Below are 27079 nucleotides of genomic sequence, written 5' to 3'. Positions count from 1 at the left end.
AAAACAGAGGGCCCTATTGATCCACACGTCACACAACCCCCCCCCCCCCTCACACACACACACACATCCCCCCACACACACCCTCACAACAATGGAGGGGGATTTAGTGCAGGTGGCTGCGATCCTTGGCTAGAGACGCACTGACTCAGCCAGCATCACAAACCATATCAGCTGCCGCAGAGCTGGCAACGCCCCTGTCGCCATGGCAACACACTCAGGACAGAGCCAGTTCAAACAGAGTGCAACAAAACCACTCAGACACACATGAAATACCGCCTAGGCAGTGTGCGCTTTTTTATGCTCCCCATCATTGATTTGATATGAATCAATAAGCCTGAAATAAACAACTCATACCTGAGATAAATCACTAGACGGACACAACACGGAGTAGCAGGATTACTCTTGAGCAGAGTCTTAGGCTGAGACGGGCAGCTAATCATGCAGATGTCAACCACTTTACCACAGACCGCAGTGTCCAACAGAACCTGATGAAAAAGCATCTCGGCTGGAGAGAATATTCTACCTGGTTGACTATGGGTAACTATTACAGATGATGGTGTATACCTCAGGTTGGATATGGGATTTATGTGAGTGTGTGTATATGTTACATTTACATTTAGCAGATGCTTTTGCCCAAAGCGACGTACAAGGGAGAGAACAATATGTATATGTATATGTGTGTGTGTGTGTATAGGTATGCGTGGGTGTGTGTGTGTGTGTGTATGTGTATATGTGTGTGTGTATATGTGTGTGTTTATAAAACTAAGCCTAAGCAGTGATTATGTGTGTGAGTGTGTGTGTGTGTGTGTGTGTGTGTGTGTATATATGTGTGTGTGTGTATATGTGTGGGTTTATAAAACTAAGCCTAAGCAGTGATTATGTGTGTGAGTGTGTGTTTATGTGTGTGTACCTGGCCCTCGCAGTTGCAGCCCCAGGCGTGTACATCTCCATTGGAGCAGAGGGCCAGGACATGCTCACAGCCCACAGCGATGTCCTCCACAAACACACCCTCCAGCGCAGGCACCACCTGAGGCCGGTTATGGTGCTTCAGCATGGAGTCTGGCAAGCCAATCAAACGCTCTGAGAGAGACACACACACACACACACACACACACACACACACACACACACACAGTTAGACAGAATAAGAATTCAGACACATAAACAACAAACGTACACAGACAGGTGAGAACAAAACACACACAAAACTCCTACCTTGCCCAAAGGTGTACACCCGCCCATCCTTGGCCAGCACCACAGAGAAGTGGGTCCCACAGCCAACCTTCTTCACTCCCTTATTACACAGCAGCTCCACCTTCTGTCCAACAGAGCGGTGAAACACAACACAATTACTAAACTCTTACTAATGGGTGAAAGTATTGAAAAAAAAAGTATGTCTGAAAGCTTTGTGGCAGCGCACCACCAGAATACAGGCTCTGTACCTGAGGGTAGCACTTGACAGTGCAGGGTCCCGTTCCTAACTTCCCATAGTCCCCGTCTCCGAACGCCCAGACGGTCAGGCCGTCGGAGGACAGCACCAGAGTGTGGTTGATGCCACAGGACACCTGGACAAGAGAGGCGGAGTGGTAGAACCAGGGAAGCACTCAGAGGTTTAAAACATGGAAGGTCACATGAGTCACAGGTGACGGGTTCTCACCTGTCCGACGTGGTAGCCCTCGAGGGCCATCACTCGCTCCGGCAGCATCTTGTTTGACGTCGACCTCTGACCCAGGCGGCCCGAGTCGCCGCTGCCAAAGGTGAAGAGCTTTCCATCTGCTGTGACCACAGCTGAGTGCTTAAAGCCACAGGACAGCTGACACATGAGAACACACACACACACACACACACACACACACACACACACACAACACTCAGATGACAAGGTACATTCCGAAAATGCCTCTCTCGATTTTGGACATACACTATCCACACAAAAAGCCACAACCTTAAAATAGGTCTTAAAAATGTTTTATGTTTCAATAACTTCTGAATAAAAGGTAGTTTAAAAACATTGAGATTTGCAAAGGAGGAGTCAGATGGGAGAGTGACGGGCTCAATCAGATGGTGACGTAACAGACAAACATTCTGCAGGATCGAGTGCATCCGCACCACATAGAAACTAAGATACTCACCTTAAAATGTAACATGCATTTGCATCCTTCCTGTATCAGTTTCGTGTGTGCATACAAACGCCTTACCTGCACCACCTCCTCCCCCTGCAGAGCTTCGATTTGTTTAGGCCGTCTTTGCCGTTCGGTGTTGCCATGGCCCAGCTTCCCATAATCCCCATCGCCCCAGCTGAACACCTCTCCGGTCTCCGTCAAGGCCAGTGAGTGACCGTCTGAGCCATAGGACGTCACCAGCTGTGTTACCACATACCCTGAAGGAGATCAGATGAAAACATCCCCCATATTAGAATCACCTTTACGCAATAGAACCGCAATATTAGAAGAAACAGAATAAGGATCCAACCAACAGTCTAAATCTTAACAATGCAGTAAAATAACAATTGAATAATTCTAAAACAACGGTTGGCTATTATGCTTTGGTCAAAGCTGTTTCAAAAAGAGCAATGCCCAGCTATCCAGTTGACTACCGTCAAATCTCATTAGTCAGCTGTGTTGGCAGAGTGTATGAAGGGATCCTAACAGATGCCCTTCTGGAGGAGAACATTTCCAAAATTGCCCCACCCAACATGGTTTTATGGCTAATAGATAAACTGTGGGTCCGGGTTGCCCCACATCAGTGGAGGAATCCAATTGACATTGATTGGACCAATTTAGCCCAATGGGCGGCCTTATATAAGGTGTGCCTCACTGTCTTGTGAGGGGAGACACAGATTGAACATGCTGGGAGAAGGCTGCAGCAAGGTACTTGTGTGATTCGTGACCACAGATTTGTACTTGTCAATTTTTGGCTTTAGTTTTGTTCAGTTGGTAAATGTCTGTTTTGGGGTGGATGTCGCATCCCCCCGTGTAAATAAATGGCTGTTATTTAAGAAAGCCACCGTCTCCTGCGCCGTGTGTGTTTCTCATCTGCCACCCCATTCCAACCAAGCACACATCCCACATCATTGGCTGGCCGTCTTCTCAAGCTAAGCGTTCTGGCAGCTGGGATTTGGGAAAGTTCCCATTTTGGAATGTTCCACAGTTAGGTAACGTTAAGTAGGCTAGCTAGCCCACCTGCGCTAATGAGTACAACGTAAGTAAATAATGAAGTGACTTTATTTGTGCGGAGAGCAAGTACATTTTTTATCTTTCACCACAAATGTTGCCATGTTGAGAGACGTCAAACCTACTTCTCAGAGCCCTCAAAGATCTCCCACTTCACTTCCCTATAGTTTGACAAGCGTTCAGGTGTATTCTCCCACTCAGAACTCCAACTATTTCTTGAATAAAGTATACGCTCCGTAAGACGAGGCCAAGGATCCTTTACCTCAGTGCTGCTGAAAGAGCGGCTCTTCCATGTGACGTTCTAAAACAAATAGACCTGACCTTCATTCGTCCAATCATTGAGTATGCCAGCACAGTTTGCTGTGGGCTGCCAGAAGTACTCTCTGAGGAGCTGGAGAGGGTACAAAACCCACGCGGCAGGATCATTGGCATTCCGTCTCCTCCTCTTCATCTCTGAGTGAAAGGCGTGAGGAGGAGGAGGAACACTCTGTGACATACTCAAGGATAGTTCATCCGCCCTGCATGGCTTCCTGCTTGCAGCCTCAACACTCACTTAAGTCACAGGGAATATGTAGTGCCCACCAGCAGAACAAAAAGACATTAAGTCTCTTTTATTCCTTGTGCTCTTAAATGGGTTCCTTAATGACTGATTTATTTTAGGGTTTATGTTCTTTATTTCATGTTTCTGATTATGATGGTGATTACTGTATGACGCATTTCACTGTGAAAAAAACACTGTGATTTTGATGCTGCTGTACCCTGCCTCGTTTAACTTCTAAATGAATCTGAGTCTAATTGTTGGGCCTTTAACAAGGGAATGGAGCTGAGCCTCTGCTGATTTGAGAGGACATGAGGAGCAAGACTGCTGGGCTGGGCTGGATCCTACCTTGCAAGGCTGATATTATGGTGGGGGTGTACAGGTCATCAGAGTTGCCCTGCCCAAGTCTTCCATAGCTGCCTTCGCCAATGGCCAGCACCGTGCCATTAGCCTGCACCAGGAACGTGCAGTTCTGCCCGCACACCACCTGCCAGACACACACACACACACACACACACACACACACACACACACACAATTACATCCATCCATCCAACTTCATCAAGCTGCAGCTTAACAACAACATTGATTATTTGACTGTGCGGAGTAGTTTATTGACTCAGCTGTTGGCATTATGAACTGTTTACAGTAGGAGTATTGAGTAGTGTACCTGCTGGGTCTGGCAGAGGGAGGGTGCCAGGGTCGGCACAGACAGATTGGTGCCAGCATCTGCCAACTGCCCATGGCGACCATTACCCCACAGATATACCTCGCTTTTACCACCCTGTTGCCAGTCCTGAAGAAGTACAAACAAACACAAATACGAGTGCACACACAGACACACACACAGACACACACACAGACACACACACACACAATCAAACACACGTGATTCAAGTATTCTTAGTGTTCACCTTTGAAACTTAAATACAGGTGTTGACAATTAAAAAAAAACATAAAAGATAGACAAACTAACGCACATCGCAGCATTTTTTAGTGCTACAGCAGGCTAATTTCTCAAAACTGTTCAGTACATTTGACAGAAACACCTCTTAGTCTTTCCTATTCCTGCAGGACTATCTACCGCCTGCTTCCCCGAGATTACGGCGCTCTGGAGCCACTCTCCGAGGGTGCAGCGTGGGAGTCATTAATAAAAGTGAACAATGCCAACGATGGCCTTCTAAGTCATGGCATGAGGTTCCCAGAGCCTCAGCTGACAGTGATGCATGATGGGAGATGGAGTGATAGGGCCAGTCTGCGCTTACCTCTGGACGAGTTGTGGCCCACGACATGAGCTGCTCATCCATCATGAAGCTCCACTTGCCGTTGTCCTGCAATAAAGGGCAACATCTTTATTTAACACGGCTGTTCCAATTCAGACAGATTCACAATTCACAACCCTGTATCTGGGTCTCGTCGTGGGGACGGGGCACGGGAGTGGTTTCAGGTGGCCTTCATTTGGTTTCCTCATTGCTGATATGAAACTGGACCATCTCTATCAGCCATCAACCACGTAAAGCGTCCGGATGAACTCACGAGGGCTTTGGAGACCTCAGTGACCGCCGTCTGCTGGAACTCGGGCACACTGAAGGACTCTGGGAAACCGTTGCCACGGGCGAAGGCCTCGGCACTTTTGACGGTGGTGGAGTAGGTGGCGAGCCAGGTCCACTCCAGCGGGCAGCCGTCTGACTCGGTACCGGCGTGGTGGGGGGGCCGGGGCAGCAGGCACAGCAGCTGGTCCAGCACCAGGCCCACCGTCAGTGAAGACAGGCTCTGCAGGAAGGGGCTGTGAACCAGCTGATCGCCCGCCATCACATGAGACTGGGGAGAAACAGACAGAACACACACACACACACACACACACACTCCCAAATTAGATGAATGTGATCGATTACAGAGGCACTGAGTGTTGTGCATGCACAACACATGGCCTGGTAATGAGCTTGTAAGGTGAAGATCTTCGAGCGGCTGGATTAAAAACAGCTTTCGGAGCACTTTGGCTTCTTTCCCAGAACAGCGAAAAAACAGAGCACAAGCAGGAAGGAAAGGAAAAAAAGAAGAAAAAAAAGAAAAGAAAAAACTTCGATAGCTTTTTAGGCCCTGCCTGAAGATCTAGCTTTGGCACTCACCCTCTCATAGTTGAACTGCTCCTGAAGGAGGATGGGCAGACGCTCCAGGAGCACGGCCATGCAGGGAGCGCGGTTCAGACCCAGAATGCCCTGGGCACGCAGCACGGAGCGACACGACGCCAGCACCTGGTTCTGGGAGATCCAGTCAGGCGTGCAGCGGATCAGCAGAACATCCTGAATGGTGGGAAAACAGCAGGTTGTTTTTGGAGACCCTTCATGATAAGACACGAAGACACACGGAAGGAAGATATCATGACATTCTGGATCATCACCAAAGCTAAGCTCACATACCTTTGATCTCCCAGAGCAGGCGGTCACCCCCACATTAGGAATCCAGGTGGTACAGACCACGGAGCCCAGGCCAGTGACAACAGTCTGAAGGACTGAACCATCCTGAACAGAGGTAAGAACAATACATCAGACAAAAGCAAAAGACTGTAGAGAATATCTAGTTAACTTCTAATGCAAATATAACAAAGGTAAGATTTCATAAAAGAGAAAATGTAATGATTTAAGTGCAGGAGAGTCCACCCACTGACCCTAAGGGACCAGATGTTGAGGAGACCACCAATGCCCCCTGACACCAGGGCCATGCCGCTGGGGCAGAAGGACAGCGTCTTCACGGCCGTGATGTGGCCACTCAGCCTAAACACACACTTGGCACTGCCACGCTGAAACACAGAATGGTGAAATTTAGGTTTGTCTACTCACACATTGTTTACACAAAGCACAATCCCTAGCCTTGGCTGGCTGGCTGTCTTATTTACATTCATAAGGGAATTTGGTTTAGTAAGCAGTTCTGGAGTTCTAGAATATGAGCCAAGTAGCTCTTTCCTTGTGCAATTGAATGAATATAGCTTCAAACAGGGTGGAAAAACACATCTTATTTATGGCACAATGAGCAAATGACCTTGACACTTCCGCTCTTCTCCTGGCTGGAGGACGAGCTGAGGAAACTGGGCAGTGATACAATGGCGCCACCCTGTGGCAGAGTCCACACATACAGGAGACCATTTTGGCATCCACTGTAGGAAAAAAAATGGATAAATATAAACCTCACAATGTCTGAGACAGGAAAACAACAGCGCTGCCTCAAATGTCACGTCCTGTCAAACACCATGTTCTGTATAAATAAACACACACACACACACACACTCACTCACAGACAACTACTAATCTCGTATTAATATCCCAGTTGAAAACTAATAATAATTTAAGTCCTTTTAAGGGGCATGGAGAGTCAATCTCCTGAGATCAGAGTAAGCCTATCCTGCTCCCTCTCTTCTCCTGAGCCTGGGCAAGACTGGCTCAGGCTGTCCGGTGAGTGCGGGCACACTTACACTGCCATCATGAGGCGTGGTTCCGGCCCCTTGCCGGGCAATGGGCACCACTCGGCCGCGTTGACGGAGCCGGTGTGGAAGAGGGAGTGCAGCGTGCTCCAGCCTCCGCCCACACGACCCCAGATCTTCACCATCTCGGAGCGGCCCACGGACAGCAGCAGGTGACCCGTGGGGTCCCACTTCAGCATGGTGATGCCCTCCTGGGTGGAGAAGGAAGTGGAGGGAGGAGAGATGAGAGGTGTGTGTGTGTGTGTGTGTGTGTGTGTGTGTGTGTGTGTGTGTGTGTGTGTGTGTGTGTGTGTGTGTGTGTGTGTGTGTGTGTGTGTGTGTGTGTGTGTGTGTGTGTGTGGGACTGGAGGGCAGTAAATGACTCAACAGTCAACAGTGTTTTTCACTCAGTGATGCTGTCCTGCAGGGGTGAAAGACATTCAGAGTCTGAAGTGTGTGTGTGTGTGTGTGTGTGTGTGTGTGTGTGTGTGTGTGTGTGTGTGTGTTTGCCTGTGTTCTGCATGTCAGTGTCCACTTCGCTCAAGGTGAGGTGAAAATGTGCCTCTGGCCACAAAAGGTGAGAAAAAAAAAAGAACAAGTTGTTCTGTTCTACTCGACGTGGGTGTGTTTGCACAGAGTAGAGGGTGGGGTAGAGAGACACACACTGAGTGAAAGAGAGAGTGAGCGAGTGAGTGTGAGAAAAAGGGGGTTTGTGTGTGTGTGTGTGTGTTTGTGTGTGTGTGTGAAAAAGTGTGAGAGGAAAGAGAGAGAGAGAGAGAGAGAGAGAGAGAGAGAGAGAGAGAGAGAGAGAAAAGAGCTCCACACTCACAGGGAAAGCTGTGAGCAGTACAGGCTGTTCCGTCTCATAGCCCTGAGCTGTGGCCAGGAGGATTTTTCCATCAGGGTATCCGACAGCGAAAGGCTTATCTACACTGTGCCAGGCAATACACTGAGGACCTGCAAAAGAGACAGGGAGGCAAAAAAAAGAGAGAGAACGAGAGAGAGAACGAGAGAGAGAGAGAGAGAGAGAGGGAGAGAGAGAGACAAAGATCAGCATGTTCAGGTAACCACACATGAAGACAGTGAGTTGTGGGCCACAGCCGCTGGTCCGTGTGTGTGTGTGTGTGTGTGTGTGTGTGTGTGCAGAACTCACTCTCCTTCCTCTGGCAGCGCGGCAGCTCAGTGCTCTCCACCTGCAGGCCATCGGAGACCTCCAGCCAGCAGAGGGAGCCATCCAGCCGGCCCACCAGCAGAGACTCAGTGGCACTGCAGGGACTGGCACCGCCCTGGCTGGGGAAAGGTGTGGAGGTCTGCACCCAGGTCAGAGCGGTCACCCAGGAGCTCTGGGCCTCCACCACACCAGCCTGGGCTCCTGAGAACAGACACAGACCACAGTCAAACAATAGAAAGAATTCAAGCATCATAGATGCCATTTCTCAGTGGAATACAACAACTGAGGGGAAAAAAAGAATATCTGACAAATAAAAAAAAAATGAATGTCAAATTTCTTTCTAAATCAAAATTTCTGAAACCATCTTGCTATTTGTCATCATAGAAAATCAACATGTAATACTACTGCAACTACACCGGGCCTGCCAATACACAAACCTTAGTGATGTCTATATATCAGTCTGTATGTCTATACATCAGTCTGTGTATGTGGAATGTATGGCTGTGGGACAGAAGGCTGAATGTGTGTAGGATTGAGACCCAGCAGTGCATCACAGTGACAGAGAGGCGTAGGCAGACCCACCGTTGACCGTCCATATGCTGATCTGTTTGCTCTGGAAGGCAGCCAACAGCGTCCCCCCTGCACTCCAGAACACAGGGGAGAGAAGGTGGGCTCCCAGGGACGAATCGGAGCTGTGTGCGTCCTCACTGGGGAAACACACACACACACACACACACACACACCACACACACTTTAAATTCCACTATAATTCCACTAACATGGCAAGTAGATGACATACATCACATCTCACACAGTAGTCCAAGTGGGTTCCACTGAACTATGAATCTGAGTTTGCATTCTTACCCAGGGGTGCAGGTGTGTGTACACTGCAGCTCAGCGGAGTTCTGCGTCACGTCCCAGACGCGCACCGTCCCGTCCTGACCACTGGTGGCTAGAAGGCTCTGAGCATTACTCCAACAGCAGCTTGTCACCTAACAGAAACCAGACATTTCACTGTGATTATCATTCGGTTTGATTTTTTCATATCCATTTGAAGGACAGATTAAAATGATGAAATGAACCACATCTCTCACAGGTTCATACTTCTTTTCTGTCTGTGGTTTTAACTTTGCTTCCACATCCCTGTGTCATTACAATGACTTCCACATCCCTGTGTCATTACAATGACTTCCACATCCCTGTGTCATTACAATGACTTCCACATCCCTGTATCATTACAATGACTTATACATCCCTGTATCATTACAATGACTTCCACATCCCTGTGTCATTACAATGACTTATACATCCCTGTATCATTACAATGACTTCCACATCCCTGTGTCATTACAATGACTTATACATCCCTGTATCATTACAATGACTTCCACATCCCTGTGTCATTACAATGACTTATACATCTCTGTATCATTACAATGACTTCCACTTCCCTGTATCAATACAATGACTACTCATGTGGCTGGTGAGTGAAGTGTGCATGCATGTTTCCTGACCCTGTTCTGATGACCTTCCAGCTTGCGGAGCGGACACTTGCGCAGGTCCCCTGCCATGTCGCTGTAGGTCTGCGGGCGGATGGGGTTGTCCCTCTCGGAGGTGGCCAGGGCCTGGACCAGCTGCTGAGCTGCCCACTGCCGGTGCTTGCTGGTCAGCCGGGCGGAGAGGGCGCAGGCGGCCAGAGCGTTGGCCAGCTCCAGCGGACCCACTCGCATCCCCACCGGAGCCGGAGAGACCGAAGCCGCTGGGCTGGTCACATCTACAGGGAGAAGCACAGAGCTCAGCTCACAAGCGCCGCTACCAAGGAGGTTTTAAACGTGGTTTCACAACAACAGTTTAGTACAGCACGTGTGTGTGTATGTGTGTGTGTCTGTGTGTGTGTGTGTGTGTGTGTGTGGGGATGGATGAGTGTGTAGTGTGGGCTTGGGCACCTTTGGCATCAGCGTCACTGCGCTCAGCGGTGTATCTGTAGCGGATGCCCTTCTCCGTCAGCAAGGACACCAGGCTCTGGGTGACCAGGAAGTTGGGGGGGGTGAGGTCTTTGGGCTCGCGGGGGGCGCCCTTCAGAGCGAGGGTGAGACGGCCCCTCTGCTGCGGGTCGCTGATGGCACTGATGTTCATACCAGTAGCAGCCGCCATCAGATCCTGGTGGAGAGAGAGAGAGAAAGAAAAAGAGAGAGAGAAAGAGAGAGAGAGATTTGATAAAGGACCTCAGCGAGATTACAATACTGCACTTGTAGTCCCCATCCCACACAGATAAGACGATGTTCATACAGATATCTAGGGATAACAGGTCTGGGTATGATGTCCACTGAGTCATATAGACCAGGCAGATTAAGATAAGAGGGAAGATGGGAGCATACATGTACAGAGGAGATAAAAGAGGCAGGCAGGGTTCTGCAGAGATAGATAGCGGAGAGATGGAGCGATAGCAGGATGGATGAAGAGTGGGTACCTGAGTGCAGATGTCCACCAGCTCCCGGTAGGCCACGGCGCTGTGGGACACCAGGCTCCCGATGGCCGAGCTGAGGAAGGACAGGAAGGCGGAGCCGGAGCGATCAGCCACAGGACCCCGCCCCGACCCCTGGGGCCCCGCCCCCATGTGGACACGCCCTGCCGCCGCCAGACACATCAGGCGCACCAAGATCCGAATGTCGGCCAATCCCAGAGCCTCCAGCCCGCAAGACTGACTACTGCAAGCACGAGAGGCGCAGGACAGAGAGAGGACAGAGTGAGCTCACACTAATGACTCTCTAAAAGAATAGAGTGACAAAAGTACTGTAGGTGTTGGTATACTGTGGGTGAGGTATATGTGTTGGTATACTGTGGGTGAGGTATATGTGTTGGTATACTGTGGGTGAGGTATATGTGTTGGTATACTGTGGGTGAGGTATACGTGTTGGTATACTGTGGGTGAGGTATATGTGAAGGTATACTGTGGGTGAGGTATATGTGTTGGTATACTGTGGGTGAGGTATATGTGAAGGTATACTGTGGGTGAGGTATACGTGTTGGTATACTGTGGGTGAGGTATATGTGAAGGTATACTGTGGGTGAGGTATATGTGTTGGTATACTGTGGGTGAGGTATATGTGAAGGTATACTGTGGGTGAGGTATATGTGAAGGTATACTGTGGGTGAGGTATATGTGTTGGTATACTGAGGGTGAGGTATGGTAAGGTGTCTGACCTGGCGGTGCTCTGGGACAGGGTCCTCATGACCATGCTGTAGGCCAGCAGGATCTGTGCAGTGGAGGTGACCCTCCTCAGGGCCTGCAGCCTCTCCTGGGCGTCCCTCAGCGAGGCCGCCTGCTCCCCCAGGCTCAGAGGAGCTGTGGAGCCCTTCTGTTCACTGCTGGCCGCCCCTGCCAAACACACACATACACACACACCATACAGCATGACTGCACGCCCTCAACTTCCCACCCGGCAAAAGATTATTTATTTAAATGAAGACCAACTGAGCACTGCTGGTATGCAACATGTTAGTCATCTGGTAACCCTGTCAATGGATGTAATCTTCCGTCTCTAACCCCCTTGCCCCCATGCCTAACTTTAGTCTACCCTGTTCACATAACTTTAGTCTAACCTGTTCACATAACCTTAGTCTAACCTTAGTCTACCCTGTTCACATAACCTTAGTCTAACCTTAGTCTACCCTGTTGACATAACCTTAGTCTACCCTGTTCACATAACCTTTGGTAAGTAACCTGTTGACATCACTTCCCTGTGGACTGCTCTGAGGGTGGGTCTAGACTCTAGTCTAGAGGACTGTCTGTACCTCTGTACATCAGGGCTGACTCTCCGCTGAGGGCGCTGTTAGTGATGGCCCCCAGTGGGTCGGCCTCAGTGAAGGGGATGGGGTCAGGCACCAGCTTCTTCTCGCTCAGGCCCAGCGGACGCAAGAGCAGACCAAAGTCCTCCTGGCCGGTCAGCCGGTCCGAGTCGGCAGCCTCCTGGTGGCCCAGCTCCCACTCATCTGGACCCACAAACACAACTCTCTGATGAGGAAGGGCACACGGCTAAAGCAATCTACCAAAGGTGACAGACAAGTAGTAGTACATACCATCAGATGTACTATCCAATCGACCAATCAAATCTGACGCCAGCCCTTTCCTGTGCCAAACAATGAAAAAACAGACGACAATTGAACCAAGTAAATCTTTACAGTAAAGTCATTTACTTACATTTTTTACTTTAAAGTTTACTTACTTTAAAGTACATTAAAGTCATTCTACAGTATTCCTTTTCCCTATGATCACATATTTTAAGGTTATTTGCTTAGTGTGTCATCATACCACAGGACACTCACCTGTCCTGTTTGGAGTTGAGATCGCCCAGGTTGGCAGCCAGGTACTTCTCTCGGCAGGAGCTGCACAGCAGGTAGTAAGGGCTACCTGAGCCGCACTCGCCCCCAAACCAGCCGTCCACGTAGGCGCCGTTGCTGCGGTAACCACAGCGACCAGCACTCTGGCCACATCCTGGGTGGTGGCGCTTCATATGGTTGTTGAAATGCAGGGTGAGCGTGCTGCACAGCTCACACTCCACCATCTCATGAGGCTCTGGGTGCTCTTCTCCACCCTGTGCACGCACACACACACACACACACACTTAGTTTCCACTCTGTCTTCATGTAAAATAGCCATTTACCATGTTGTAATGATTATCAGAGGCACATAGCAGGCCTAAAGTAATGGAGATGTATAGACCTGCTGTACCTCCACCATCCACAAGGTGTCCCTCTCGGAGCTGATGAACTCTGGACTCAGCAGCTCCTCGTAGGGCTCCTCCTGGTAGGAGTCGTCCATGTAGCCCAGCTCCGACTCCTCCTCAGCGGCAAATGGGTGTGTCTCTGCACGCTCGGGCCACTCGGCCACGCCCACATCCTGCCTATACAGCGCCGGCAGCGGATTGGGCGATGGGGAATCTGATGGACAGTGAGACAGAATTTATGAGGCACGCAGCTAAGATTGCTACGACATCTCTCATATTGCAAGATGCAAAGTACAAACAAACAAACACATCAATGTCGTCATGAATGTTCTTGACTACCTGCTCTCCTGAAGGAGGTTCTTTGGCCGAGGCTGGACCTCTGGCGTCGGGCCGGTGGGGGCCTGTTGCGGGTTAGGTGCACATCCAAAAAGTTCTCCCTCTCCACCAGGTCAAGGCCAGCCAGAAGACTGCACACACACACACACAATGATGCGAACAGAGTTTTACATTTGTGATCACACAGATTAAGACACAGAATTGTTTAATTCCACTTTTTATGCATGGTGTACATTTGTGTGTGTGTTTGTGCGTGCATGCCAATGAGTTTGTGTGTTGGGAGAGACAGTGTAAATGCGTGAGTGGTCACCTCTCGCTGGGCTCCCTGCTCTCCTGCAGGTTGAGTGGGGCTGAAGACTCGGGACACTGCACCGTCTCCGGTCCCTCGGGGGACGGCGTGTCCACTGCACCCGCGGCAGATGAACTCTCCCCTGCCTGCGGCTCGTCGGCCAGAGGGTGCTCCAGCATCCAGCTCGCCAGGACCTCGATGGTGCGCGAGTCCACTTCGCCCGTCACGCCTGTGGGATACACCAAAGTGGAGTCAAAGTCAGAGATATCACACACAGACAAACACACACACACAGAAACACCCAAAGTGCTCACTGCCACTGTAAATACTGTGAGCATGTACGAGCCTCTCACTCAATGCAGGGATTCTCTCTACTGCTCATGGAGACCCCAAGCATCACACATTTGAGTAGTTTCCACTAAACACTTACAACCAATTCGAACCCAGCAAGGAGATTAGAATTGTCCAATCAGGACTGTCCAGGTTTTGTATACACTTCTGACTAGAAACCCCTTGTACATCTGATGACCTCAGACAGGTCTATGGAAGACAACTGAAATGTGCTTTGCTTAAGGACCCTAAATTAAATGGTATGAAGATATGAAGGGGTCATCTGGCCAGAAAGCAGTGGGAGATGAGCATTGGAAGATTAGTGTGGCTGAATGGCCATTAGAAAGAGCTCTCCCCCAACACAAGCCACCCAACTGACACAGAAGATGTCCGCGTGTGACGGTGTGACAGAGTGACAGGATGAGCTGGAGTGAGAGGAGGGGGACGTGAGGTGGCGTGGCACAAGCGGTGATGGGTGGCAGGCAGGGCAGAGCGAAGACACAACACTCCTCTCCACATCAGTCACAGTGATGGACTACACACAACCATGGCCTCATGACGACTGACTAACAAACTCAGGCTGTTACTCCACTGTTTGGTCTAAGGACATCTGCATGTTTTAAAAGAATGATTTCTCTAATGGACACTCTCTGGGACAGTTCTCCACGCGTGCTGCTTAAGATGGGGTGGGGTGGGGGGGGAGGGGAGACACTAAAAGGAAGCTGGAAACTATCAGGGAGCTGAGTGGACAGAAGAGCGGGAACTGGCTGGAGTACCTGCCGCCTCCATGGCCTTGTAGATATGCCTCATGGAGAAGCCCATTTCTAGCAAGCGAACGGGGACAAACATTTGAGGACGCTCTGGAGTGGCAAGGGAGAACAGACAGATCAATCATTACCAGAACAGAAACAAGTTGATGAAAACAACAGATGAGCGATCTCTACAGATTTAAAAACCTAACTACTGTTCACTGATGATGAATATGGCACTAATGCTAATGACTAATGCTATCTACGCAAGATATTTATGCTATTGCTATGAAATGCTACCGATGCTACTATATACAAAATAGCAATACATTATTCAGGTTACTCCTGAAAGAGCTCCAAAATACTGTGCCAGTCTATTTTCTTGTCAGACATGGTGCACACGGCACAGGTGGAATAAAGGCAAATTAAACAGGACAACAGAAAGGGTTTGCATGGTGCTGTAAAAGAGATGTGAGCGTGAGTGCTAACTGCGACCTCATGCAACTAAAGCAATTCCACCTCAAAACAACCCAAACACAAGACACAAACAACACCGCAGAAACATCAAAAACACATTCCCATCACGACAGCCGATCACAAGGCCTGGGAGATCCATTAAGCATTGCACCCAAAAAGGCAGCCTTTGTTCCCATGCTGAAGCCAGCTACCTCCTTTAGAGGTCAGGACCTTCTCCAGTACAGCTTGTTATGGGGCCTTTTATTTCTCCACTCCTCTCTCCCTCTCCCTCTTTTTCTCTCCTCTCTCTCGTGTGTCTTACCCATGGGCGTGCGGGTCTGTCCGCAGGGCTCTAGGAAGCTGGTCTGCTGCTCGGTGAAGCCCTCGCAGGAAGCAGAGCTGGCCAGGCTGAGGCCGGGGGGCAGCGTGGGGTTATGGACCAGCCCTGCCAGCGTGGGGAAGCGAGCTAGCACCATCCGCCTGCAATAAGCCAATGCACACACATACACACAGTGCTAGGCTCGTGCTCACCAGTGAGAGAGAGAGAGAGAGAGAGAAGGACAGAAACCTTATGAACCTACAGGAGGCCATACTTAACCTGGGCGAATTAAGAACATAAAAACCTAACCTTTTCACAGCATTTAATGTGGGTATGTCTAATGGCGTATGAGAAAGATACACTTTCATCCACTATGAAATGCTCCCCATAAGCTACGGTTATATTTGGTTCACAAATAACAATTTTAGGCTTGAAATAAAAGTCATATATTGTCACAAGCGTTGGACAGTGGCTATACCATACATAACGCCATACTTCCAGGAGTGAATGAAGGAGGCGTTTAAAGAAGGGAAAGAAGAGAGGGGGAGACACTGGAGCCTGTCATCGTGTGTCAGGTGTGGAATGATGCTGTATCTGCGGGTCTGCCCCTTCCCTGATGCCAGCAGGTAGCCAGGCAGGCAGGCAAAACAGCCCAAGCTGTCGCGTTAGTTTCCACGCACACACACAAACATACACACACCTAACTCATTCACTCACCTGGCTTCTCACTCACAGTCTGAGTCTCGGCGGTTTCGCCTACTGATACGGATCTGGAGCAAGAACATCCCGGGGACGTCAGAGATGTATGCATGTATGAATGTGCGTGAGTGAGTGCGTGAGTGAGGGAGTCTGGGTAAGTTGTGGCTGACTGACTACTTATTTGGAAAGGCCCAATATCTAAGACCTAATACTAAATATTGAGAAAATCAAATATGCAATGCAAATGATATAAAAAGAGAGTGCAGAGTGTATGTAAAATGCCAGCACTGCTCACTATGAAGCCTGTAAAGGTTAGATGAACACACAGAACTGAGACGGAGGCTTTTTGGCTGGCACTCACTGCAGCAAGTTGATGGGCAGGAAAGGGTTAAAGTTCTCCAGGCCATCCGCCTGCAATGCGGTCAACAGGGAGTTGGCCAAGTCGTTGGTGGAGGAGGAAGCTGATTGGCCGAAGGCGGCCGTGCCGTCGGAGCCGTTGCTGTAGAGTGACACTGAGCTGGAGGATTTGGACACGGGCTGCGAGGCAGAATGCAGCGCCACATCTAAACAACAGGAAAACATCCCGAGGTCAGGGACACAGACCATTTACATACTTAAGAGCATCCTACTAACTTCAGTCCACTACCCTATTCAATGAAAGGATGCATACTACAGAGAAGATTGTGACCATTAATTATGCACCACTGCCATAAAAAAGAGGTTCAACAACAACAAAAACACAAGGCCACTGGGCAATGCATTACCCCTCCACCTCTCTCCCCCCACCCCATACCTCTATGGTCTTTACTGCTGCCATCCTGATGCAGCCTGTTGAGGACGCCCTTGTAGATCATGACCTGCGCCCTCTCCAGGTCAGCCAGGGCCACTGGGTGCTTGATGGGGCACGGCCGCACGGCCCACTTCACCATGCTCCGCACCACAAACTGGAGGACGGAGCGCAGCTCAGGCCCTTCCTCCGCAGGCCCGGGGCTCTGGGGGGGCTCGGCTCCGGACGAAGGCCCCGCGGATGAAGATGTGTCGGGCCGCGGCGGCACCAGGAGCTGGTCGGCCAGCCTGCCGCTGCCGAGGATGACCGCAAGCGATTTGAGGGCACCCAGGAGGAGGTAGGAGAGGCGCACGGCACGGAGCTCCAAGGTGAAGAGGTCGGGGCGAGCCAGCTGGTGAGACGGGACGGGGACTAGGGCGCTGGATTCCACCTCCGTTCCTGGAGGTTTGGGGGTTTTCGGGGAGGCCTTCGGCTCTGGAGGCTCGTCCTGCGGTTTGGCTCCTTCCTCCCCCGCCGTCTCCTCTCCTTCCCTGGGGGCGGGAGGGGCCGGGTGGGTCTCCTCCTCGTCCTGCATGACGCGGCCAATGTCCTCGTCCAGGCGGCGCTCCAGGTCGCTGCGCTGCACAGCAGGCTCCAGTTCGGCACGGCCCCTGCGCGGGGCCCCGGGCCCCTCGGGCTCCTCCAGCAGGCCGGTGAGCAGCAGCAGGTCCAGCAGCACGGCCGGGCGCAGGCCGCGGAGCAGGGACACGTCCAGCTGCGGCACATCACACGGCTCCAGGGATGAGAGCGGCGTGTCGCTGGGTGACCAAGAATTCAGGGAGCTTTTGGTTAGTGCCATCAGAGAGGTGTGATACATGGAGATAGAGATAAGGGTGGAGGAAAAAAACGAAACGAAAGAATGGAGTTTAAAAAGAAATGGGAGAAAAGAGAACACAAGAACAGAGATGAAAAGAATGATTGAGAAAAGTGAAACAAATGGACAAGACAGAAATTAACAGGGGTAAAGGGACGACAGACATGCAAAAAAGGAAAGGAAGCTTCAGACCAGGTCTAACTATCAGAGATGACAAAGGATTGCACTCATGGAAATTATGACAGACTAGAGTCTGAGCCCTAGAAAGTCACAACACATTACTACAGTGAGTACTGCATGTTAAAACATTTATAATAATAATCTAACATATTAGATGGTTAAATGGTTAAAATCTGTGTGTGTCTGTGTTTGTGTGAGTGTCTGGTACCTGACAGTGAGATCAGCCTCCTCCCATTGGAGCTTGGCCAGGGGGCTGCCCTCCTTGAGCACCCCCAGCAGTGTGGCCCTGCGTCCGCTGGGTTTGTGCAGGCAGACCCCTCCGGCCCTCAGCCCGCTGTCCACCCCGCCGATCAGAGCCAGCACCGGCCACACCTCAGTGCACAGGGCGTTCAGCTGGGCCTCAGTGAGCCCCGCAGGGCCCGTCACCATCTCTACCACCCGGCCCGTGGACCCTCCACTCTCTGGGGCACCCCGCTCTTGGTCGGAACCCTCCTCTGGGCCCTTGGGGCTGTGGCCTGTGCCAGGACAGAGGACAGTCAGAGTTCATTCATTCATTCATTCATTCATTCAATCAATCAACCATTCATTCATTCTACACAATCACCAAACAACTTTACAATGAAATGCATTGTTTAAAAACAGGACTTGGACTAATTGCCATAATGCTCTTCAAAATAGAAAAAATACAACCAGGTGTGAAAATGATTCATTTTGTTTTAACATACCAAAAGCTCCACCACTAGAAAGCTTTGAGCAGCCAATTAAAATACCACTGACATATGGGTCTGTATTCTTTGATTCCCTACCCTCCAGCGACTGGATGAATATAAGATCATATGTTGTATAGTGAGCGTTACTGACCTTGTCTGTGGGAGCCACCATCTCTGAGCAGTGGGGCGATGAGCTCCAGGCGAGCCTGCATGTGCTGGTTGATGTGGGTGGTCCAGCCCTCGCACTGGTGCAGGCGTCTCAGCAGCTGGACGGTGGCCTCCAGGAGCACCGTAGCCCGGGGGCTGCACAGGGGCTCTCCAGCCAGCAGGTCACTGGGCATGCCCCGCATCTGCAGGTCACACAGCGACACCTGGGGGAGCCAACGGGCTGGTCAATAACACTCTGCTGTGTTCTTAGAAGGAATACTGCTGTCAGTGACACAGACTGAAGGCACTGACACAGTCATATGAACATCTATGGAACACGTGGAACATAAAATTATATATAAACTATAAAATAATGACTGCTTTAAAGTGTGATTGTCAGTGGTTGGTCAGAATGACGGACCTTCTCTCCAGGGTTGCTGCTGTAGAACAGGACACAAGGGTAGAGCTCGGTGGCATCCACTCCCTCAAAGGCCAACTTGGGCTCCTGCATGGCAAACAGAAATTCCATTTAAAAACCAAATACTGCAACATTGACAATTGAAAAATGCATGTTTCCCCTATGAGGAGTGAGCGTTAAATCAACCCAAATCACACAGCGTAAGGTGGAAGTAACTATGCCAAGGCCAGGCCGTGGAGTGACCTTGTTGTTCTTGGCAAAGGAGATGGTGCGGGCCTCCATGTCCAGGATGCAGGTGATGGTGTCCCCCTGGGTGAAGGAGGGCAGGGCGCGGCCCAGCTCCCCGCCGTGGTACAGACTGCCACTGTAGGCGCGGTACAGCCACATGTCGGTGGTGGTGCGGTGGTTGTAGTCACGGATGGGCCAGCGGGACACCCCTATGCAGGTGCCCTCGTTGCCCTTGTTCTCTTTGGTGATGTAGAACTGCAGGGGGGAGAAGCAGACGGCACACCTGGGATGGAATACAGTGCTTCACATGGACTACCACAGGAGAAGAATACTGTTCCTGTACTTTTCTTTTTTTGTGCTTCTTAACTGAAAACATTCTCATGGATGAGCAGCATGTTGAGACGCAGACGCCTTGCATAACTTCAGCCGTTTGACATTTGAAAGTCCCTAAGGCACTGAACCTCAATCATGTCATCCCACCCCTCTAGTTATCGGAGACCCAAATGTGTACAAGCTGGGATACAATTGATTTCAAATCTCTCCAGCCGGGCGTGCCCTGTGTGCAGGTACCTTCCAGATGAAGCAGCCGGAGGTGATGGCGGTGGTGGCCAGGCCGTAGCCCTTCCCCCCGGCTCCGTGTGCCAGGACGTTCCCACTCTCCAGGGAGCAGCAAGTCAGCTTGTGCGGGTCAAACGAGAAATCTCCAATAGGAATGCACTCATCCTCACTCATGCTTTCCTACAGGGAAGAAACACACACAAACACCATCATCATCATCATCATCAGTGTTTACTCTTCCACTGAGGCTCCAGCTCAGTCATGAGGAGTGATGGCATGAGGACTGACTGTTACTTACCCTTTTGCAGCCCTCAGGGAGAGATTCTAGAGTCTTCCTTCCTGCCAGAGGCTCTTCCCACATGAAGGTGGACAAAAGTCCAAATAGTTGGTCGACAATCTGAAAGTGGATAGGAGATCTTTGGGATTTCTGCACACTTATGACCGGTTCATCCTCACACTGATAATATTTTTGAAAAATTACAGAGGGAAAAGTTAACGAAACAAATGCAAATGCCCTCATTTCTGCCTGTTTATCCAGATGTAGGCATCACCTGTTTGACATGAACGGGCTCAGAGCAGGCGGGTAACAATGCTTCCAGAATGTGGAAGGCCAGCAGCTTTGTTCGCAGGTTCCGGAAACAGGGATTCCCTGAAAACACACCACACACACACACCATAGAGTTTGCATTTCAATCACATGCATTAAGAGATGACAGTCAGGTGCTCTTCTCTGACATTCTAGCATACAGATACCTTAACAGAACTGGTTTATGAATGGACTGGCATTTAGGCCACAATGAAGCATGCTATGATGATGTTGCCGATAGAAGTTACTGGGTTACCTGCAGTGCACTTGTAAGATATGATTGTCATAAGCGGGTCAATCCACTTGATGAATGTGGAGACTCTTTTGGTAACCCGTAGCGACAGGATGCGTCTCAGGAAGACCAGGAAGTCTGCAAGCTGGGACTCCACCACTCTGCTGCTCCGCACCGCCTCCACCTCTGCAGCACATTAATACATGCACACACAATTGGCATCATGGAAATCACACAAACATCAGACACACACACACACACACACACCAATCAGACACAATCTGAAACACACACACACAAGCATGAAGGAAGCCCAATATGCACACACTTTCACTCACAGAACTTCTACATCAGCTAAAAGTGTAGTTCAACTTCCGATGTCATACTGAAGACCAAACCAGCTCTTCTAATCTAATGCGACTGAAAAGGGCTTTACGCGTGATGCCTCATGCTCTACCACCCGAGGCTAAACCTGCTCTTCAGAAGTGATTTGGGGCTCAGTGTCTTCCTAATAATGGCTTCTGACATCCAGCCAGCGAACGTCTGTCCCCGCAGGCCACACCAGCAGTATCAGAACAGAGGCCTCAAGGAGCTCGTTGTGTGCTTGTATTTCCCGACTTACTTTCTAGTCTGTGCTTGGTGCTGCTGGCGTGGGGCTCAGTGTGCTCCACCACACTGGTCTCTAGCGCCTCCTGCTGCCTGACGCTGAGCAGGAGCCCCTGCAGCTGCTCACACATCACGTCCATCAGGGCCTGGGACACCTCCAGAGGAAGGGCTTCCTCATAGGAACTACATCCAAATGCACACGCCCACAAACACACAAACAGAAGATGTGAAAAGGTTGTTGTTATTTGACAGGCCACATGAAATTTCCACATAATTTCACACTTCCTGGCAACGTTAACACTGCCACATAGTTCCTCTGCGGTCACATTTTCAAACACAACTCCGAACAGAGCAGGACCCCCTAGTCTGCCCTCTGCCAGGCTGTGTGGCTGTGCCCCTCACCTGGCAGCGATGGCGAGTATCTGCAGCAGGCGGGCGCTGGCCAGCTTGACTGCTCCGCTGAGCAGCATGTGGCCGGAGACTGAGGCGGCCAGCCACCGCTGGTTCATGAGCACGCAGGTGCTGTCCGTCAGGCAGGACAGGATCTCTAGCAGCCCGCTGCGGATCATCACCACCAGGTCTACCGGCTGGTAGTGGAAGTTCAGTGCAAACACCGTGGCCAGCAGGAGGTGCTGGTATGCGCCTGAGAAACACCAGAGGTCAAAGCCATCATTTACATTTACATTTACATTTAGTCATTTAGCAGACGCTTTTATCCAAAGCGACTTACAAGTATGTATACACATTTTTCACTGATGGCACACTGCACATCAGGAGCAATTAGGGGTTCAGTGTCTTGCTCAAGGACGCTTCGACAGGGAATTGAACTAACAACCTTCTGATTACTAAACGACTTCTCTACCTCATGTACCACTGTCGCCATCAATCATATGGAACTGAAATGCTCTAGATTACTTTTGTTTTGAGATAGCTAAGGTGATAATGAGTCTACTGCACACTGCTACTAGCAGATGTTAACAGACTGCCTGCATGCTCACCTGTCTGCTCCTTCTCTAGCGCCACCTTCTGGCGAAGGACACGCACCAGCTGCTGGTAGAGGGTGTGAGCAGCAGCTTGCAGCTCCCTCTGAGTGGTCATCTGAGCCGACTGGGTCCCAGACTGCACACACACACACACACACACACACACACACACACACACACACACACACACGTGTGAGGAAGTAAGGTGTGTGTGAACAGACAGCTTACACAGTCACACTCCATACACCAGGGGGCACTGGTTTACATCTTATTTGTTTGAAAGGTATATAGGCCACAGGTGTGAGGGTTAGGTTGGCGGGTAGTTTGGAGCGGTTACAGGGACCTGTGGTGGACAGGTGCCTTCGTTGGATTATTGCGGACCCCAGTTTGGATTTGTGGTTCAGTCCCCTTTTTCCTTGGATTTTCATGATTGATGCATTTGTTAAGCAGTCAACAAACCAAACAGACATATAGACATACATCCAAGAACACAGATAAAGGGGAATCAATGATTGCTAATTCAAACACAGATGGATCAGCATAGTGTTGTTCTTACAGTGTAGTGCTGCAGTTTCTCTGGGGGGCTGGAGAGGCTGCCTGAGGTGGGGGTCCCCAGACCGAAGCAGCCTGACAGGAATTGCAGCTGTACCGACTGCAGGAGGCCAGGGAAGCGTGGGGGCGCTGTGGAGCCACTGCTCTTATCCTCCATCTCGTGTAGGAATGTTGAGATCTGGCAGAGGGCCTCCAGCCTCACCTGTCAAACCATGAGCACAGCATTAGCGTTTGCAATATGTCAGAGCAAAAAGAGAAACCACACGAGCTTCATAAAGCACATATATCTGCATGTCCTCAATACAGATCAAATGGAAATAATAATCAGTCAACTCACAGAGCTCTTGACCTGCCCTAACGTGGAGGAGCGCTGGGTCTTACCTCTGCCCTCTGCTGCTGCTGGGACATGGCCAGGGTGATGGCCTTGGGGTCGGCCTGGAGCCCGGCGTCCCTCTCCACCAGGGCGGAGGTGCGCAGCAGGCTGCCACACAGGAAGTGGAAGACTTGGCCCAGGATGGGCGAGCCCGGGCCGGCCGGGCACATGGTGGTGCTGGGGCTGATGCATTGGCGCAGGCGCTCCCACGCATCTTTCATGATGCCCAAAGAGCACAGGGGCAGCCCTGCAACACAGGGGGTGGCACAGCAGGGCACAGAGGGCACAGTCAGATAACAGCCCAAACACGGCTCGCCCTCTCCACCCATGCCACATCTACGTGTCTGAGTTTGCAGTGCAGTTTTACTCTGATCTATTAAAAAAACCACAACTCCATATCAACCTCCATAAAACGGCCTTTACATAATGCACTTACCCATTTTGTTCTTGAAGGACCTTGTGGACGCTTTTGATTGATCTGTGGTCTAAACCAAGTAATAAAGAAGCATTAGCAATTAGCACGTAACATTAAAGACATTAACCATAAACAAAGCTCTTCTGGAGTACTCTGAGAACACACCTCTCCTTGTCTCTTGGACTCAGAGGAGAACCTGAACTCTGACATCGGGCTGAGGAAGGGTTGGGCTTCCATAGACGAAGACAATCTCCTGCAAGAGCAGGAAAACAAGTCAAAATCATTTCAGCAGTTTGATGAGAATGGAGAACAAATGACCAACAAACCCTGTACAACCACCTTCACTCTCTCTCCCACACACACACACACACACACACACACACACACACACACACACACACACACACACACACACACACACACACACACACACACCTTGATGTTTCGCTCTCAGCCTGAAGGTCGGTGGGCTCGGCCGGCTCCTGCCATGCAGCTCGGACCCCCAGCAGCAAGAAGACGCAGCGGGACACCAGCAGGTGGCAGGCTGCCGGGAAGGACAGGGCGTGGTCGGGAGTGCGTCCACGCTCCCACTGCTTGGCCGGCGGCTCGCGCTCGGGGGTGCCGGGGCTCTCGGTGCTGCTGGGCAGCGTGCTGGTGCCCGACGACTCGTACACCGTCTCATTCTGCTGCAGCTGCATGGCCTCCCGTGTGGCCAGGAAACACTGCAGCACCTCTGCAGGTGGAAGAGGACAGATGATGCACGCTGTTCTTGGACGAGCACAGCGGATAGGGATGGAGTGTGGAAGAGAGGAAAACAAACTGTGTGTGTGTGTTTGTGTGTGTGTGTGTGAGAGAGAGAGAGTTCTTGCATGCATGTTCTTGCATGCACATGCAGTCATCACAGAGACAGCAGAGGTGTCCTGTATTTTGCCTGCATGGTGTGGCCTTCTCTGAGGCATGGCAGAGGAACAGGTGTGCGTTTACCAGGCAGGTACATACTGCTGATGCTGGGCGTCTCCTCCTCGGGCAGCTCCTGGTCCTGGTTGTGCTCGGAGGAGGTCCCCTGCGCCCCGGGCTCACGCTCCCGCCTGCCCTGCTCCCCTGAGGGCCCCGGCTCCTGCCTGTCCTCGCTGGGGCTCTGGGAACTTAGCGAGCTCTGTGGGGTGGGTAGCACATTAGGATGGGAAGGGACGGGATACGGTCCATCCTCAGTACTTACTTACTAACTAGTTCTTAACTCGCACAGTAGTTACATTCCTGCACTTTTTATTTCTTATGTAAAGTAGTATTTATTGTTACACTAGGTCTCTATTGCTTGTAGTTTGATTGTTCTCTTCTTTGTACGTCACTTTGGATAAAAGCGTCTGCTAAATAACTAAATGTAAGTAATGAATAAACTTGGGCTTAAAGCTGAGTTTACTGTGTGTGTGTGTGTAGCACTAGTTCATTTCACTGTGTTTTTCTTTTTAGCAAATCCATTGACCTACAGTCAGTCAGTTATAGCCTGGTGGTGTCCTAAGCTTGATATCCTCGTGCTCCTTTAGAGAGTTCATGTCACTGGGTGCTGACGTGTCCCCTCTCCCCCTCACCTGTTTGTTGGTAGCTGTGGCTGGAGGGTTGCCTGTGTTCGCTATGCTCTCTTTGAGGGACAGCAGGGTGTTGCGGATCTTGTAGACCATCTCATAGATCTCGATGAGCATCTCACATGGCTCATATCTTACACAGGAAAAGAGCAGACATTTGGTTACGATGGCTGGGGGATTCAATTGGAGCTCCTTCTGTTGTTATTCCCCAGCTACATAGACACACACACACACACACACACACACACACACAGGGACACTCATGCGCTCACACACAGGCTAGGGGCTGTTTATTCAGCTCCATAAATCCTATCTCAATATTCAGTGGGCACTAAAGCTCCCAAATGAGTCATTATGAGTGAGTCATCCATCAAACATGCAGAGCATTACTGTTCCAATAGAATCGTCAATCTCGCAGTGTGTGTGGGTTTGTGTGTGTGCGTGTTTGTGCGTGTGTGTGTGTAAGTCTGAGTTAATGAGAGTGTAATACAGGGGAGTGGGGTAAATGATTTGGAATGCTGTCACTCACTTGTCCTGCCAGTAGGCCTCGTCCTGCAGGCCAGTGTGTTTGAGCAGGACAGCCAGACTACAGCGGCAGGCGGTCTCCAGCAGGGAGTCTCCGGGAGTAGCCCCGCAGTCCCAGTCTGCAACAGGGAAAACAAACAGCCGTGTCTTTCCCCGAGGCACCACACACACACACACACACCAGGTCAACCCTCCCCCACCCCCCCGCACCTCATCTCTCATGTGAACACCTGTTCTTCCTCACCTCGACTGATGGCATACTCCTTCATCTTCCTCCAGAGGCTGCTGGCTGGCTCTCGGCTGGAGCCCAGGCCCAGTTCCACCAGCATGGAGCCCTCCTCGCTCAAGCCCAGGTCTGCCAGCCTGGCGTCGGGGCAGCCCAGCAGGACGGACTCAGTCAGCCAGCCGGTGGCAAAATCTAAAACACCATGCAGCAGGTCATCACATTGTCCAGAAACGACCATGCAAAAAGCATTATGCTGACGAATTGGTCTTGTAGCGCTGCTATTCAAAACACTAAACTCTGCAAAGTTCCAAACCATAAGACCCATTTAAAAAGACAGCTCTGTCAAATGTGGAAAAATGCACTCATCTACAGTGCATGTAGTGCAGCATGCAGGGCAGACTTTGAGACAAATATTCACACCCTATAATATTCAGGAGATCAGACCCTCTCAGACAATATGCTTCATAACGTCTTGTGCAGGCCCTGGTTATTTCTGAAATAGACTACTGCAATACAATTGTAACGGGCCTGCCTGCATGTGTGTAGTGAGACCAGTGCAGATGATTCAGAGTGCAGCAGCGCATTTGGTCTGTGATCAGCCAAAGAGGACACACATGTAACTCCTCTGGTCTCTGATCAGCCAAAGAGGACACATGTAACTCCTCTGGTCTCTGATCAGCCAAAGAGGACACATGGAACTCCTCTGCTAGTCACCCTTCACTGGCTCCGTGTAGCAGCCAGAATTCAAATGAAATATCTCACTCTCGCCTACAGGACAGCCACTGGGTGGGCAAACAGCCAAATGCTGTGATTCAGCTCTCTTTCCCCTCTCCACCACCTCGCTCGTCAGTTGAGCCTCTCTTATTTTGACTT

The 27079-nt window shown here is 50.6% G+C and overlaps 1 protein-coding gene across 9 annotated transcripts in view; it reads right to left on the bottom strand.

Annotated features, from left to right (window-relative positions):
- The window catches only part of LOC105911480 (probable E3 ubiquitin-protein ligase HERC1), a 52180-nt gene that overhangs the window by 5569 nt on the left and 19532 nt on the right, over window positions 1-27079 (bottom strand). For 2 of the 9 annotated variants that reach the window (XM_031577882.2, XM_031577883.2), the window contains exons 19-70: window positions 26225-26398; window positions 25985-26099; window positions 25462-25588; window positions 24857-25028; window positions 24308-24605; window positions 24038-24125; window positions 23894-23942; window positions 23466-23704; window positions 23089-23286; window positions 22548-22668; window positions 21952-22192; window positions 21566-21732; window positions 20968-21129; window positions 20677-20774; window positions 20424-20522; window positions 20138-20305; window positions 19583-19822; window positions 19343-19426; window positions 18926-19145; window positions 18273-18579; window positions 17038-17852; window positions 16606-16807; window positions 15549-15706; window positions 14798-14881; window positions 13713-13920; window positions 13406-13533; window positions 13063-13280; window positions 12666-12934; window positions 12420-12469; window positions 12135-12332; window positions 11544-11718; window positions 10810-11047; window positions 10286-10499; window positions 9854-10113; window positions 9204-9331; window positions 8922-9046; window positions 8322-8540; window positions 7998-8125; window positions 7181-7380; window positions 6751-6865; window positions 6380-6511; window positions 6132-6233; window positions 5841-6014; window positions 5248-5532; window positions 4977-5042; window positions 4382-4507; window positions 4060-4198; window positions 2199-2380; window positions 1658-1813; window positions 1443-1565; window positions 1216-1318; window positions 911-1080 (exon numbers count right to left, since the gene is read on the bottom strand). In XM_031577882.2, coding sequence (XP_031433742.1) covers window positions 911-1080; window positions 1216-1318; window positions 1443-1565; window positions 1658-1813; window positions 2199-2380; window positions 4060-4198; window positions 4382-4507; window positions 4977-5042; window positions 5248-5532; window positions 5841-6014; window positions 6132-6233; window positions 6380-6511; window positions 6751-6865; window positions 7181-7380; window positions 7998-8125; window positions 8322-8540; window positions 8922-9046; window positions 9204-9331; window positions 9854-10113; window positions 10286-10499; window positions 10810-11047; window positions 11544-11718; window positions 12135-12332; window positions 12420-12469; window positions 12666-12934; window positions 13063-13280; window positions 13406-13533; window positions 13713-13920; window positions 14798-14881; window positions 15549-15706; window positions 16606-16807; window positions 17038-17852; window positions 18273-18579; window positions 18926-19145; window positions 19343-19426; window positions 19583-19822; window positions 20138-20305; window positions 20424-20522; window positions 20677-20774; window positions 20968-21129; window positions 21566-21732; window positions 21952-22192; window positions 22548-22668; window positions 23089-23286; window positions 23466-23704; window positions 23894-23942; window positions 24038-24125; window positions 24308-24605; window positions 24857-25028; window positions 25462-25588; window positions 25985-26099; window positions 26225-26398 — 9257 coding nt within the window. Of the gene's footprint in view, window positions 1-910; window positions 1081-1215; window positions 1319-1442; window positions 1566-1657; window positions 1814-2198; window positions 2381-4059; window positions 4199-4381; window positions 4508-4976; window positions 5043-5247; window positions 5533-5840; window positions 6015-6131; window positions 6234-6379; window positions 6512-6750; window positions 6866-7180; window positions 7381-7997; window positions 8126-8321; window positions 8541-8921; window positions 9047-9203; window positions 9332-9853; window positions 10114-10285; window positions 10500-10809; window positions 11048-11543; window positions 11719-12134; window positions 12333-12419; window positions 12470-12665; window positions 12935-13062; window positions 13281-13405; window positions 13534-13712; window positions 13921-14797; window positions 14882-15548; window positions 15707-16262; window positions 16316-16605; window positions 16808-17037; window positions 17853-18272; window positions 18580-18925; window positions 19146-19342; window positions 19427-19582; window positions 19823-20137; window positions 20306-20423; window positions 20523-20676; window positions 20775-20967; window positions 21130-21565; window positions 21733-21951; window positions 22193-22547; window positions 22669-23088; window positions 23287-23465; window positions 23705-23893; window positions 23943-24037; window positions 24126-24307; window positions 24606-24856; window positions 25029-25461; window positions 25589-25984; window positions 26100-26224; window positions 26399-27079 lie in introns of all 9 variants that reach the window. The other 7 variants (XM_031577889.2, XM_031577887.2, XM_031577884.2 and 4 more) reach the window with 7 other exon arrangements.

The sequence above is a fragment of the Clupea harengus genome, chromosome 12 (assembly GCF_900700415.2).
Source record: "Clupea harengus chromosome 12, Ch_v2.0.2, whole genome shotgun sequence".
Classification (NCBI taxonomy): domain Eukaryota; kingdom Metazoa; phylum Chordata; class Actinopteri; order Clupeiformes; family Clupeidae; genus Clupea; species Clupea harengus.
This window is presented reverse-complemented; position numbering and strand designations above follow the sequence as displayed.